The sequence below is a fragment of the Mus caroli genome, unplaced genomic scaffold (genome assembly GCF_978045245.1).
Source record: "Mus caroli unplaced genomic scaffold, Mus_caroli_1 scaffold_11, whole genome shotgun sequence".
NCBI classification, from domain to species: Eukaryota; Metazoa; Chordata; class Mammalia; order Rodentia; family Muridae; genus Mus; species Mus caroli.
In genome coordinates this window covers 63,291,776-63,307,025 of record NW_028227266.1, presented here as the reverse complement: position 1 = coordinate 63,307,025, position 15,250 = coordinate 63,291,776, and the positions used below count along the sequence as shown (strand labels likewise).

The 15,250-nt window shown below is 49.5% G+C and overlaps 1 protein-coding gene across 4 annotated transcripts in view; it reads right to left on the bottom strand.

The window, feature by feature from the left end:
* The window catches only part of Megf11 (multiple EGF like domains 11), a 314,168-nt gene that overhangs the window by 16,861 nt on the left and 282,057 nt on the right, over positions 1 to 15,250 (bottom strand). For all 4 annotated transcript variants that reach the window (XM_085844708.1, XM_085844706.1, XM_085844707.1 and 1 more), the window contains 5 exons: positions 10,904 to 11,024; positions 9,866 to 10,029; positions 8,784 to 8,886; positions 3,989 to 4,135; positions 3,509 to 3,643 (listed from right to left, as the gene is read on the bottom strand). In XM_085844708.1, coding sequence (XP_085700834.1) covers positions 3,509 to 3,643; positions 3,989 to 4,135; positions 8,784 to 8,886; positions 9,866 to 10,029; positions 10,904 to 11,024 — 670 coding nt within the window. The remainder of the gene's footprint in view (positions 1 to 3,508; positions 3,644 to 3,988; positions 4,136 to 8,783; positions 8,887 to 9,865; positions 10,030 to 10,903; positions 11,025 to 15,250) is intronic.

Here is a 15,250-nt window from a genome sequence, read left to right as displayed (position 1 = left end):
CTTCCCAGGCTCTAAGAGCCACCACCCACACAGCCACACCCCGAGTTTCCTAGGCCACAGCCCTGACTACTCTAGGTGTGATCTGGATTGGCAGTTGCCCTTCTCCACAACAGCAGGAGGCCCTGTCCTAATTCCTTTTTACAAGGACAGGCTGAGGTCCATAGAGGGGATGCCAGTAGTCTTGGGTCTCACAGGTAGGAAGGCCTAAGGAGGAGTTGGCGTCTCTGGACACTCCGCTGAGCGTTCCTAGACGACCTCCCAGCCACCCGCTTTTCCCTGGATTATTCTTGACTAACCTCCTAGACACATGGACCACCACATACACCCTTCTCTGGACACCCCTGGCCTTTCTTCCCCATGCTTTCCTATGGCTAATGCTGTCTAAATTCCCATGACCCTCAAGTCCGGCTATGGACATCCTGCCTATAAGACTCATCTTAAGTGTCACCTCCCTTGGAACAATAAGATGGAGCAAGACTTAAGACACTGACATCTTTGTATTCTACCCTAGTGTTCTCCAGGAGCCTGCTCTTAGATCTTTTTGGGTTTCTTAGTATGTAGGTGAAACAATGTATATCATCTTCAAGCCAGTTATTAGGGATTTTTATTAGGTTTTAGGTTTTATCTAAACTTAGTCCTAGCTGCCCCATACATCTTCCATCTTCTGGGTGGCTATGTCCCTATCTGAGGCTTCAAGTAGCTTCTTCAAACTCTCCTATCACTGAGACTTGACAGTGGTTTCCAGCCAAGCCTGAGTCCTACCCCTTCTGGTATCCCCTACAATGCTTGGAGAAAGAACAGGCACTCAAGCCACTGGGGCCAAACATCACCCTTCTCCCTGTCCCCCACCCCCACCCCTACCCCTGGTCCTCTGGCCTAAGCTTTGCAAGGGCAGGAAATTCAGTCCTCATTTCCTATTGTATCTGACTGTCCACTGAACATTGCGGATGTAGGTCTTGGCAATCAAAACCTTCTAGAAGGCTCCATTACCAGATATGTATTTCTTTAATATTTATTTAATATTTATTTAATGTGTCTGTGTGCAAGTATGTGCACATGTGAGCAGGTGCCTGTGGAAGACAGACGAAGGCATCAGATCCCTTGGAAATGATGTCAGAGGCAGTTGTCAGCTGCCTGGCATGGGCCTTAGACAGTGAGCTCAGCAAGCCTTCTCCCCACTGAGCTGTCTCTCCAGTCCTCGTGGGGGTAGGTAGTGATTTCTTGGAGGAAAACAGCTTCTTTTTGTTAGGTGTCAAACCACGGATGCCATGCCCTCTGTGCCTTCACTCTGCCCCCAAGTGCCAGCCCTTCCCCAGCCTGACTGTAGGCACCTGGTAGCTCGGATACACATGTAGTCTATACTTCTGTGGACATAGCTAGTGGTTGGGACAGTTGATAAAGACAGGTGGACCAACTCTGCCTGAAGCTTTGGGTTCGGGGTCCTAGTTTTTGTTATGCATTCAGCAAACACACATGGCATTTACATGTACCAGGAACTGAGCAAAATGTTTCATAAATACTAAGTTCACTTAATCTTGATAATGTTTTCATCATTGCTCACCATCACTGAATTCCCTTGACCCATAGGGAAAGGTGGTGCTGCCTGTTCACAGTTACACAGCAAAGAAGTCCTACTGCTTTCTAGCGGAGGACATTTCAACAAAGCCCTTCACTTCACACCCCACCCCCTAGATCTGCTTCCTCATCAGGGACATGAGTCACCACTCAATGGCCTTGGTTAGTAGCTACAGGTAGGCTGGCTGGTCTGGGCTCGGGCTTCCCCTTCTAGTCCAGTCTCTGGCCTCCTGTTTGCTATTCAGGCCCCACTTCCTAAACGGCACATTGCCCTGCCCCCTCCCTGCCTCTGGGAGATGTTTTATTCTGAGGGCCCAGTTCAAGCCCCGTCATCCTAAAAGGTGGCTTCCTTGCACCCTCTCTGTTGGTTGAGCCAAAGGACTCTCCAGCTTGGTGGGGAGTAGGGTGCAGGAGCTGTGACACCAGCCTTCACCCCACAACTGCACTGCTCTCACAAGGCAGTCTTCTCTTTGAAGTCCTCCCCGCACCCCCAAGGCAGACAAATTCACCCACAGAGCTGCTAATGTGATCCGTCTAATGCATTAATTGCGAGACTTCTTAACTGAAGCAAGAGCCAGGCATGGGAAGGGGAGGCGGGGACTGGTGAAAAGAAAACATTGGGTTATATTTAATCTATGTTTAATGATTCCGGGGAAGCACTGTCCGTAATTTGTAACTCACTGGAAAGCCAGTCATTAGAAAGTGTCAGTTCAATTTTTTACAAGGTTTGAGACTTAACCAGGGCAGTTGCCATTAATAGCAAACTCCATTAGATCTATATGTGGAAAAGACTCATTAGGCCAGCGGGCAATAAATCAGACGACATGGGCTGTGAGGGCTCCTTCTTGGGCTCCATAGCTCCTAATTTAGACTGGGCCCCGGTTCTATTGACGGCCAGGTCTCCTATGTTTAATAAATAAACCCCAGCCTGTCAGGTGGTGATGAAAGGACCCTAAGAGGGCTGCAAGCAAATGAAACTGTCACATATGTTCCCCAGGGGGCCAAACTTCTCATGACCTCAACTCATCATGGAGTCAAACGTCTACTCCGGCATATTAAAAATAGCCCAGCTCAGCTGTGATGATGTAGCAAAAAAAAAAAAAAGGCTGCCCTGGAGGTAGTGAGCTCTTTGTCAAGAGAAGTGTTTAAGCACTGGCCAGGTGACTCTTGCCTTGGTTACTTTGAAGATGTCTTTAGCTCTAAGTTTACTTTATTCTCAAATCCCCTCATTCTCACTGACTGTGGTGTAAATTCTGCAGACTAGTATCCAAGCAAGGCCACATTCTAAGCTGTTATGGGATCCCTCGTTTCCCTTCCAGCAGATAGAATCTTGTTAAGTAGCCCAGGCTGGCCTGGTGCATGTAAACCTCCTATCTCAGACTCCCAAGTTCTGGGATTACATGGGTATGTACTACCATGGCTGGATCCATTTCTTTTTCTTTTTCTTTTTCTTTTTCTTTTTCTTTTTCTTTTTCTTTTTCTTTTTCTTTTTCCTTTTCCTTTTTCCCTTTCCTCTTTTCTTTCTTTCTTTCTTTCTTTCTTTCTTTCTTTCTTTCTTTCTTTCTTTCTTTCTTTCTTTCTTTCTTTCTTTCTTGCTCGCTCTCTCTCTTCCTTCCTTCCTTCCTTCCTTCCTTCCTTCCTCCTTTCTTTCTTTCTTCCTTCCTTCCTTTCTCTTTCTTTCTTTCTTTCTTTCTTTCTTTCTTTCTTTCTTTCTTTCTTTCTTAGCAGAATACTGGAGTCTGAATTCATTTATGCCACTTGCTAACTGTGAGACTACAGACGTGATCTGTGACCTCTCTGAGCCTGTCCCCTCAGCAGCATAGTGATTTTTTTTTTCTTCCTTATTCCAACAGCATAAAAAGAGAATCCCTGGACCCTTCCTTCTCTCTGCCCCTTTGCTCCCTGCTCTGGCCTCCCCATCAGTTGCAGGTACCTTGGTTGCACAAGGCTCCAGAGAATCCTGGCAGGCACTCACAGATACCACTGATGTGGTGGCAGGGCCCCCTGCTGTGCACGCAGAGGGGACAAGGCTGGGCGCAGCCATGGCCGTAGAATCCTGGTGGGCAGACTGAGGGTGTCAGAGGGGAGACGCTGGTCAGAAGCTTGTAGGAACAGCTGGCCTAGCCACCTCTCCCCCGTTCCAGTGAAGAAAGGCTTCTTGAAAATGGGGAAGTCTAGGGTCCCCACACCGGGAGGTCCATCCCCTTTGAAGAGAACTGTGGGCTGGCCCTGATTTTTTTGAGAACCTAGACATTGAACTTAGGAACAGAACAGCCAGGACAGGGGAGGAAGGACAACAGGGGAAGAAGGACAACATGGAGTGAAAAGGGGCCTGGGGTCCATAGGCCAGCCTTCCACAGGCCAGCACTACTGGCTGGGAGGGGCTCGGGGAGCAGGAAATCAGAAGCCTTACTTCTCTGACATAAGGGTCCCCGAAAGCCAGGGGCACACTCGCAGCTCCCGTCCTCCGGGGAGCAGGAACCTCCGTTCTCACAGCTGCAGGACACTGAACAGTTGGGGCCCCAGCGACCTGGAGGACACGTGCTATCACAGCGGATGCCTGTGGACCAGACACAGAGGCAGGTCAGTGGGAAGGGATGAGGGCAGGGGGGAGATGGAGGGAAAGCCAGTAGAAGTGGGGCTGGTGGGGAGGGCTTCTGACAGGAGATGATGCCCTTCCAGAGTCCTCAAAGGCAAAAAGAACTGAGCAAGCAATGACTGTCATAAAAGCAGAGAGCAGGTAACAGAAGAAGTCAGTATAGCTTGGAATCGAACACAGCACAAGGGTAGACCCATGACGTTACTTGACGGGCCTAGCAAGAGAGGAGATGGTAGCACCAGATGAGGACGGTTGTCTCCACCTTCACAGCTGAGCTGGCATCAAGAACATGTCAGGCCAGTAAGATGGCTAAAGTTACTCAGTAGGAAGGCCTAGTGACCTGAGTTCTGTCCCCGAGAGCAACATAAGAGTGGAAGGTCCAGAGTTGTCATCTGACCTCCAGAGTGGTACACGCAAGCCCCGCCCATCATACATACACACTCATTCAGCCCCCCGTATGTATATGTATGTATGCGTGTGTGGAGATATATATATATATATATATATATATATATATATATATATATATACCTTTTAATTTACAAATAAATGCAAGGCCATCCTAACCATGTAGAAAGTTCAAAGCTAGCCAAAGCTACATGAGACTGAAATTTTGTAATATTCAAATATGTGTACACATATACATAATATATATTTTATATCACATATACACACATGTATAAAAGAAACTAAAAGTGCTAGCTATACCCTAAACATGCTAATAAATGAACTTCGGCATGACAAACAGCAGCCTATGGAAAAATGGATAGACTATCTCAATAAGAGAGGGAACAAGATCTACAGTCCCCCCAAGCTCAAAGAAGATTTGAGCTGAGCTGATTTCAGCTTGGAGTCTAAGTAGGAATTTTAGCCTGGGGGTGGGGTGGGGGTGTCCCTTCCAGGCAGAGCAGCTTCCAGGCTGGACCAGGCCCAGGAGACCAGCCAGTCTTTGGAAGGCAAGCTTCAGAGGCTCCAGAGGCACAGGATTAGTTTAAAAGTCGTGTCTACCTTGTTATAAGGATGGGACTGTGGGAAAGAGAAACAAAGAGGGAAGACCCAGCGAACAGTGAAGGGGAGCAGTGGGACCAATTTGGAGGAGTTGAGACTCTACAGGCTCACCTGTAGGAGCGGGAGGGAACAGGCTAAGACAGCCAGGGTGGGGAGCTGCCAGGGATGTCTTCCCTTCTTGTGCCCTAACTTGTGTCTCAGCCTTGCTGGGGTTGGGGAGGGAACAGCCAGGTGTGACTCCCAGCACCCCACAATGGCTCACAACCATCTGTAACTTGTCCCAGCTTCAGAAAGTGGAACCGAGATTCCCCATAGCAAAGTGCCTAGTGAGACTAGTCTCATGGGTGAGCTCTGTGTCTGATTGAGACTGTCTGTCTCAGTGAATAAGGTGGGAGAGAGACTGAGGATGCGGCTTCCTGACAGCACCCCAGGCACATACAGGCATCCTCCCTACATGTGCCCACATGTGTATATTACATATTCTAATCATTTTCATATCCCATTCACAGTCATTCTCTCTTCCTCTCCGGAAAGTGAAAACAAACTCAAAAGCTTGGAGGATGGGCTCTCCAGGAGCCCCTCCCCCACACACTAATGGGTTGTTACAGTGTAGAACTAATGATAGTTCTTCACACTTGAAGAACCCATACTCAAAGCCAGCACTCACAGCAGCAAGCCCTTCCCTGGAAGCCTGTCTGCCCAGGGGTCCAAACATCTGTAGCTACCTGTTACAGCTGTTTCATTCATACACCTGTCTCCTACACCCCCACCCCCACCCCCGCCAGGGATGTGAAGAAGTGGGCAGTGGTTTCCTGAAACTCATTCCCGATGACCTGGTTGCTCCCTACAGCAGAGACATCACCTAGGGCATTTTTGTAATATTAAAGATACAGGAGTTCAAAGTTATCCTTAGCTACATAGCAAGTTTGAGCCAACCTGGGCTATGGGGAGATCCTGTCTCAAAAGTACACAACTAAATGACCTACCCACTAAGTGAAAGTCTTCTCCTAAAAATGTGGCCTGCGCCTCCCCTGCTGTTGACACTAATATCCTGACACTCCTTAGCTCTAGTGCCAGAGCCAGAGCAGATAATCTCTACACTTTCCATGTGTGGTCACGGGCTGACTCTTTTCAGTGGACTTCAAGAAGCATTTTGTAAGCACCTATTATGTTCAGAGCAAGGTAAATAAGCCATGAGGGGAGCTGTCATGAGAGGGCAGAGGATATGCCCAAGCCAGATGGGGAGGTGAGCAGGGTTTTCAGGGCAGGAGTGCTCACTGTATGGGAGGTCCCGGTTCTGCCTCTCACTCTCCCTGTCTTTCCTGGCCTTGTTCTGCATGACAAATCTCCAAACCTCAGTCACCTGTCTGAGAAGCCTTCAGCACCATCTTTGGAGAAACAGGCTTTGGAAGCAGCAGAGGCCTAGCTGAGAAGCTGTCCATCTAAGCCAGAATTCTTTAAATGTTATCATTAAAGTGGGTGTCATTAAAATCAGGTCAGCCCTATCAAAATTAAAGCACATTAAGAACATTTCAAGGGCCGGGCGTGTCAGCGCACGCCTTTAATCCCAGCACTTGGGAGGCAGAGGCAGGCGAATTTCTGAGTTCAAGGCCAGCCTGGTCTACAAAGTGAGTTCCAGGACAGCCAGGGCTACACAGAGAAACCCTGTCTCGGAAAAATGAAAAACAAACAAACAAACCAAAACACAAACAAACAAAGAACATTTCAAGGCTGTATTTGACAATGTAGGGCCGGTGAGAGGCGGGGCTTTGGTCCATACTGAGGGAGAGCTGGCAGGCCAGGGGAACCTCGACCTGGCATGCTCTAAAGCTGTGGATCTCAATCTGTGGTCACCACCCCTTTGGGGTTTGAACAACCCTTTCACAGGGGTTGCTAAAGACCATGGAAAAACACAGGTATTCACACTGTAATTCCTAACGGTAGCAACATTACAGTTATGAGGTAGCAACAAAAATAATTTTATGGTTAGGGATGACCACAACATGAAGAGCTGTATCAGAGCATTAGGAAGGTTGAGAACCACTGCTGTAAAGGAATGACCCTAGCCTTCAGCTGTCAGAATGAAGGTAGGTAGAATCCTACAGAATGAAGCCAGCGGGGTCGGCCCAGCCAGTGGTCACTGACCTCTGTACTGCACTGAGAGCTTCCTGAGCCGTGGTTTATGTCACAGACCACGGTGTGCTAGGTGCTGAGCCCTTAACAGTACCCTTCACTGAAACCTCAGAGTGGTCCCAAGTTCCCTGTGAGGATTATCTGTGCTTTATGGATGGAGGCTTCAGGCCAGGCAGAGTGGAGAACTTGCAGAAGTTCACAAGCCCAGGCCTTCCAGCTGGAGCTCGGTTTTCAGTCATCTGACAGTGGGTGCAGGGATGCCTAAGGCAGATTTCTCCTAGGACTGCTATAGAAGCAGTTACTCAGTTCAGAGTCTAAGGTCAGTTCTGATGCTGCAGAGGGAGGGTCTAGGTCACCAGAATTCATAAGCGGGTGGTCCTGGGTGGGTAATGTACAAATGACCTTCAACTTGAAACCTGGCAAATAGGAAGGAGTTATTGAGCTGGGGTGTGACCCACTGGCACAACTTGCCCAGCTCCTTAAATGAAGGGAAAGGAACTTGTTGGTAAGATGGGGGGTTAACAAGAATGAGGGGAGGGCAGTGCAGAGGTGAGGAATTAGGGCAGGGAATGGTGGTGCATGCCTATAAAACCAGACCCAGCACTTAACAGCTGAGACAGGTGAAGATTCAAAGAGTTCAAGGCCAGGCCAGGATAAACAGTAAATTCCAGGCTAGACACTGCTACACAGTGAGATCTATCTTTAATAAAAATAGTTAACTTTGGCCCAGGTGCGTAGATGTTGAGAGAGAAATAGGGCAGGAAAGAGGAACTGGGCAGGCCCACATCACAGTGGGTAGAGCCTTATGGCAAGAAGTCTGGATTTTTTTTGTTGTTGTTGTTACAGTTTTTGTTTTTCAGAGACAAGGTCTCATGTAGCCCAGGTTAGCCTTAAATTTGCTATGTAGCCAAGGATGACCTTGAACTTCCTGTCTCTCCTGAGTGCTAGGATTACACGTGTGTAGTGCTGCACCTGGCCAGGACTGAGACTCTACATCACCTCCAGGAAGCCATAGAATTGAAAAGACTGGTTTGGGGGTCACCACTGGTCACCATTTGCAGAGTGGGTTCATCTGGGCAAGGCAGAAGAGAAGGCAGGAGACCTACCAGGAGATGAAGGTGGGTCTGATGAGAGATGGGCCCATGGGATCAGTGGGCTGCAGAGAAGTGGCAGGAACCCCCCTTGTGTAGCAGGATGGTTTATGGGGTAGATGTAAGGGTTGGGGTTCTGAAGCGCCATGTTCGCTACACACAGGCTGAATACCTGCCAGCACTGAAATGTGTTGCCCCGAGACCAGAACCTCAGCATAACGTGTCCTTAATAAATATCTCCTCACCAGACTGAAAGGGAGCAGATGAGGGGGAGGTGCACATTTGGGAGCAGGAAGGAAGAAAATGATAGGAGATGAACAGTCGAGAGGAAGGAGGGAAAACCCAGGGCCCGCAGTGAGTGGCAGGGCAGAGGTTACCTGTCCATCCTGCCAGGCAGCAGCAGTGGCCTGTGACAGGGTCACAGCCATCAGCATGGCTGCAGTCACAATGCTCACTGCAGTTCAGCCCAAAAGTGCCGTCCTGTGGGGAGAGGAAGGAGAGAAGAATCATACCTCGGCTCCTAGAGAGTCACACACTTCCATCAGCTCTTCAGGGATCCAGAGGCAGGCCTGGGATGCAGCCATGATGCTCTGTAACTAGGTATTAACAGGGCTATGAAGTCATAAAAACCATCTGGCCGTATTAATAGGAAGGGCATGAAGAAGGCCTGCCTCCAGGTGACATTAAATAGAGCCAATATAGCCTCCAGGTGGTCATTAAAACTGTAGGTTAAAATGCATTTTGTTGTTGACAGGCATGGTAGGGGGAGATGTTCTTGTAATCCCAGCAGTCGGGAGGCAGAGGCAGGAGGATTGCTATGAGCTCAAGACCAGCTTGGGTTACACTGTGAGATCCTAGCTACAAAACATGACATATTTTGTTAATTGTTACACATCCATCCCACACCAGGAATAAGGATGGCCTACTCTAGTCCCTGGGGAAGGAAATGGGAGCCTCATTTCATACATGCTCACGAGGTCTCAAATGCCTGTTGTGCCAATATTCTAGGATGGCTACACCCAGTCCCACTTTAAAAATGAGAAGCCGCTGGAGAAACACACTCAGGAGGCAGGATCAGGATTTCAATGCAAAGCTGATATTCAGTCTCTGCCTAGGACCCAGTGCTTGAAGAGTGGGGGTTGTTGCTGGACGGTTTGGTTCCAAACCCCGTCCCTAGCAGTGGCTAGCCTGCAACTCATCTACTACCCAGAGAGAGCATTCTGCTGGGTTGGGGAGGACAGAGAGTGTCCTGGCAGGGTGGATTAGCTGCCAGTCAGTTGCTCTGCCTATCAAAAGAGCAATAGAAAAGCACTTCTGCCTGAGTGGCCATTTTACAGATGGAAGGATCAAGGCCTACGGTGAGAAGAAGCTACACAGAGGTTGACCCTCCCTGACTCAGAGCTCTTCTCTGTTGCCCTCCAGGGAGCAGAAGGCACAAGAGATCAAGGTGGGTACTCACCGGGCAGGGCAGTTCACAGGAGTCCCCCAGCCAGCCTGGGGTGCAGGCACAGGAGCCATCAAAGGGGCTGCAGGCAGCTCCATTGGCACAGATGCAAGTCTCATTGCAGTTCAGGCCCCAGGTCCCACTGGGACAAGGCAGGGAGCAGTCCAGGCCCTGCCACCCTGGGGAGAGGGCAAAGGGTGTCACCTGGCCCTGCCCAGCATAACTCTCCACCCATTTCCCCACCCATAGGCAGCATCCCTGCCACCACAGTTGCCTCGACCTCCGTCCCTGCCTGCCACAGGTAGCCTTGGCTGTCCTGGAACTCACTCTGTAGACCAGGCTGGCCTTGAACTCAGAAATCTGCCTCCCAAGTGCTGGGATTAAAGGCTTGCACCACCACACCCGGTGGTTTACACCATTTCTGCTGCCTGTGGATGGGCCCGCTGGGACTCAGGATCAGCTCTGGAGACATGTCCTCCTAGGCCAGGAGTGGGATTTCAGCAGCTTATCTCCTTCCTGAAGCCTGTCTGCTCCTGCACCTAGGGCTGAACCCCTCCCTCCTCTGTTCCCTGAAGCAGGAGGCTACTTCTGAGGACTGAAGGACTTCCTAGCTGTTGCCTCCAGGCAGGCTTCCTGAGGGAGACCAGGCCCCAAGACAAGAATGGGGAAGGAGCCAGGTGCACCCTCTTCCCTCCCTTCATTATGTAGCCCAGGATAACCCAGAGCTACAATTTCTCCTAGTTCTGCTTTCCTAGTGCCTCCACAAAGCGTGTTTAGCTCCCACCAGGTGAGTCTCTCATCCAGGTTCAGGAAACTCTGTCTCCCCATATTGTCCCTGCAGACCATGTGGCTCACCTTCCCTCCATGCCCTCAGCAATTCCAAACCCGGAAGGATACCCTCCTATATTCCTGGTTCTGGCTGTGGCTTTCCTTGGCTGGAACCTGACTTATGCACTCTCTGACCCCGAGTGGTGGGTGGGCTTAAACAGCCCCCACTGAGGTGCTCAGCCGTTGGCACGTGTGAGCCTGGGACTAGAGCTGGAGGGAACTTACCCTCTCGGCAGGTGCAGGAGCCATCCACTGGGGAGCAGGTGCCGCCATTGCTACAGCTACATACAGATGAACAGTTGGGACCATAGGTCCCTGCAGCACAGGGGACGGCACACACCTCTCCCTGCACAAAGAAGGCCTGGGTGTGAGACGAGAGGTGTCCCCACTCTGGGTGGCTCTGTAGGTGGTGCTCCTCCTGATGTCCATGCTTCCAACCCCAGCACCTTCTCTTCTCTTTGAGACAGGGTCTCATTACGTAGCCCCAGCTTCACTCAAAGTCACAGAGATCTGCCTGCCTCTGCCCGAGAGGGAGAGGGGGGTTAAAGGTGTGCCCTATCACACCTGGCCCCTTCTGCCATATGGCAAAGGGGACTTTGTAGATGTGACAGATCATGGAGGTGTACCCGATAGCTCACAAGTCCTTAAAATCAAGTGATTTGAGAGGGTAGGTCACAGACACATATCCTAAATCCTCCACTTGGCTTGTGACTTTGAAGACAACAGAAGGGAACCCACAAACAATGAAGATGGCAGCCTATAGGCTGAGCGCTATACAGCCAGCAAGAAAACGGAGACCTTGACCCAGATTCTGTCAACTTCTGTCAACGACTCGAAGTGAACCAGCAGGAGACTGATGGTTCCCAAGAGCCCCCAGGAGGTACTACTGACTCTGAGCTGGAGGCTCTGAACTCAGAAGCTCAGGCTGTTTTAGGGAAGAGGCCCAGCCTCCACACCAGGACTCTAGGGTTAGCAGAGTCCCTAGGGAACTTGACCCTGGGAGTCCGTGTTGGGTCACAGCAAACCTGGTACCTCCTATCTGTTGATTTGTGGGGGAGTGAGGAGGTTGGGAGCGGAAAGAGTGGGTGTAGGGGATGTGACAGGGTTTCCAGTTTTACAGACTGGCCTTAAATTCGATGTGTGTAGCCAGGGATGGCCTTGAACTTCTGAGTCTTCTGCCTCCATTTCCAGCTTGCTGAGATTACAGGCCAGTGGCAGTCACATGCCACGGTTTCAACTGTTTCAATTCAAACGAGCTTGGTGCATAGAGGGACTGCCCATCCCTATCTGCTGGTGTCTCAGGGAGGAGGGATGGCGCTGACAATGGCATTTGAGCATTCTCTCTCTCTCTCTCTCTCTCTCTCACTGACAATGGCATTTGAGCATTCTCTCTCTCTCTCTCTCTCTCTCTCTCTCTCACTGACAATGGCATTTGAGCATTCTCTCTCTCTCTCTCTCTCTCTCTCTCTCTCGCTGACAATGGCATTTGAGCGTTCTCTCTCTCTCTCTCTCTCTCTCACACACTCACACACACACACACACACACACACACACACACACACACACACACAGGATCACACACCACGCTGTGCTTCATCTCTTAATTCTCACCACATCTCAGACACACTAACTATTGTTTCCTATCTTCCCATGACACAGAGGAAGCGGTTACTTGAGAAAGTCATGTAATGGCCCAGGTCACAGAACTTAAAGTGGAGGGGTTCTCTTTGGCCCCAGACTGGCTACTTAAACATGTCAGTGGGTGCTGAGAACCAGACTCTCTGGGGATTGTTTTGGGACTTGGGGTTACTGATCTTAGACAACCCTAAGATGGGGTCAGGAAAGATGACTTGGTGGGCTGACAGTAACCAAGGATGGCCTTGCCTAGCACTCAGGAAGCTCAGGAGATGAAGGCACCCTGAAAATGACCTGGGTGGGGGGCATTGCATCTGTGTCAATCATAGATTATCTGCCATCCAAGGACGGCATGACTTGCAGGGGAGTTGGCTGTTCTTAAGCTCCAGTTCTAAAGGGGGGCTCAGCAGAGGGCACTGATTTCTATCCCCAAGGGTGTATATAGAGATAGGACAGCATGGGGTCCTGGCAGTGGTGGCAGCTCCTGGGGTGGAGTTGGGGTAGGGCAGGGGGAGTTAAAAAGGGTCAAGTAAAGAGCACAGGCTGGGAGTGAGGACCTCTGAGTCTTCAGGGGCAGGGAAATGAAGGCAGCCCAGGATGGAGTTGTTGTGGGCAAGACAACATAGCAGCACAAGTTTGGGGTGTTTCAGGAGTGAACAACTTTAAAAGGGCCTGGGAGACAGTTGGAGCTCATTAGGCCCTGGGCTTGATCCCCTGCATAAAGTGGGTGTGGTGCACACCTGGAATCCCAGCACTCAGGAGATGGAGACAGGAGGATCAGAAGTTCAAGGTCATCTTCAACGACATGGTGAGTTTAGGGGCCAGCTTGAGACCCTATTTCTGTGTCTGTAATAAGGACCAGACCTTAGTAGGCCCACAGATCTTAGTATAACTGACTCCACGATGGAAGAGTCATTCGTGCTGTAAAACTCATCACTTAGACACCACCATTTGCCAAAACTAAAACAAAGGCCTAATCCATCAGAGCTCATAGTTCTGGGAAGGTCTCAACATGTACGACTCTTGCAGGTCTCAACATGTACGACTCTTGCTTCTGGCATCTGCAGTTTCACTTCTGGCAAACTGTTCTTGTTAACTGAAATGTGTCAATCCAGAACATGTTTTTTTTTGTGCTTAAAAGCTCACCCTGAGAAAGGCTTGGTGCTACACTGGGATTCCAAACACCCAGTGCAGTCTCCATCCAGCTAATAAAGACTTGCTGTTGGCTTAAACCCATGGCCAAGCAGTCTTCCCCTGTGGATACTCAGCAACATCTCAAAAAAATGAAAAACAAAAAAACAACAAAAACCAACCAAACAAAAAACAAGCAAAAGGTATGGAAAGGGCTTAGAGAGATGGCTTAGTTAATCATGCTTGCAGCTCCCCCAAAGGACCTGAATCCTGTTCCCAGCACCAACACCAAACACCTCAAACCACCTGCCACCTCAGCTCCGAGGGATCTAAATGACTTCTTTTGGCCTCTGCAGTACATGTGGCACACACTCACAGGCACAGCTTCACATGCACAGCAGTAAAAATAGGTTTTTTTTTTTCAAGACAGAATTTATCTGTGTAACCCTGGCTATCCTGGAACTTGCTCTATAGACCAGGCTGGCCTTGAACTAAGAGATCCACCTGCCTCTGCCTCCAAGTGCCACTACTGCCACGACCACCTAACAATAATTAAAAAAATCTCTTTAATTAAAAATTAATAAGGGTAAAAAAATTAATAAGGGGCCAGGTAGTAGTGGTGCATACATTTAATCCCAGCACACAGGAGGCAGAGGTAGGTGGCTCTCTGAGTTCAAGGCCAGCCTGATCTATAGAGTGAGTTCCAGGACAGCCAAGGCTACACAGTGAAATCCTTTCTCGAAAACAACAACAATAATAGTAGTAATAATAGATGGTGATATGGCTATATAAGTGGTAGGACATTCGTCTAGCATGTGTAAGGCCCTGGGTTTGATCCCCTCCCCCCTGTCCCACAAAATAAGTTAGCCTTATATAAGCCTTACTGTTTGTGGAAACATATAACAAGAATGTGACAAGAGCCTGAAGATCCGGTTCCAGCTTAAGAGCACTGGCTGTTCATCCCATGGATCCACATGGCAGCTCACAACCATCTATAACTTCTATAACATCTATAACAAGATACCCTGGTCTGGCCTCCCTGGGCACCAGGCACACATGTGAGATAATACCTTCAGGCAAAACACCCATACACAAAAAATAGTAAAATAAAACTTAAAGAAAAAAAAAAAAAGAAAATGACAAGCCCCTTAGGATTTAAGCAGCAGGAAGTGGGGGAGGAGAGGCCCGTCTCTCACCAACTCAGCGATGCCAGGCTGGTCATGGAGGAGGCATGTGTTCTCGGAGGGCAGAAGCCCAACTCTAAGGCCTCTGTTTTCCCATCAGCCCCTTAAGCTTGCTGCTCATTCCCTTCTCACACTGTTATCTATCAAACACTGAGTGCTTAGCCTTGGGGACGAGAAGGTCCCTGCAAGGCCACCTTATGCCAAGTGTTTCCTAGGAGGAAACAAATGGAAAATCTGGGCCTGGTGGCACCAGCCTGCAACCCCAGCCACTCGGGAAACTGAGGCAGGAAGAGTATAAGTTTAAGGCCAGTTTGGACTATAGAGTGAGATCAAGGACACCCCGGGCAACTTAGTAACCCTTGTCTCAAAGTAAACAGGACAGCAACTTTGTAAAATGTCACAAACACGACTCTCAGCAGGTAGAAGCATTTGCTATGCAACACTGCCCACCTGAGTTCGATCCTGGAACCCACGTGAAGGTAGGAAAGAAGTGACTCCGCAGAACGGTCCTCTGATCTCCACACATGCGCACACACAACACACACACAACTACAATGACAGTGAATAAAAACGAAACAACAAAAATAAAAACAAAGCACTCTCCAAGACCCACGTGTGGGTG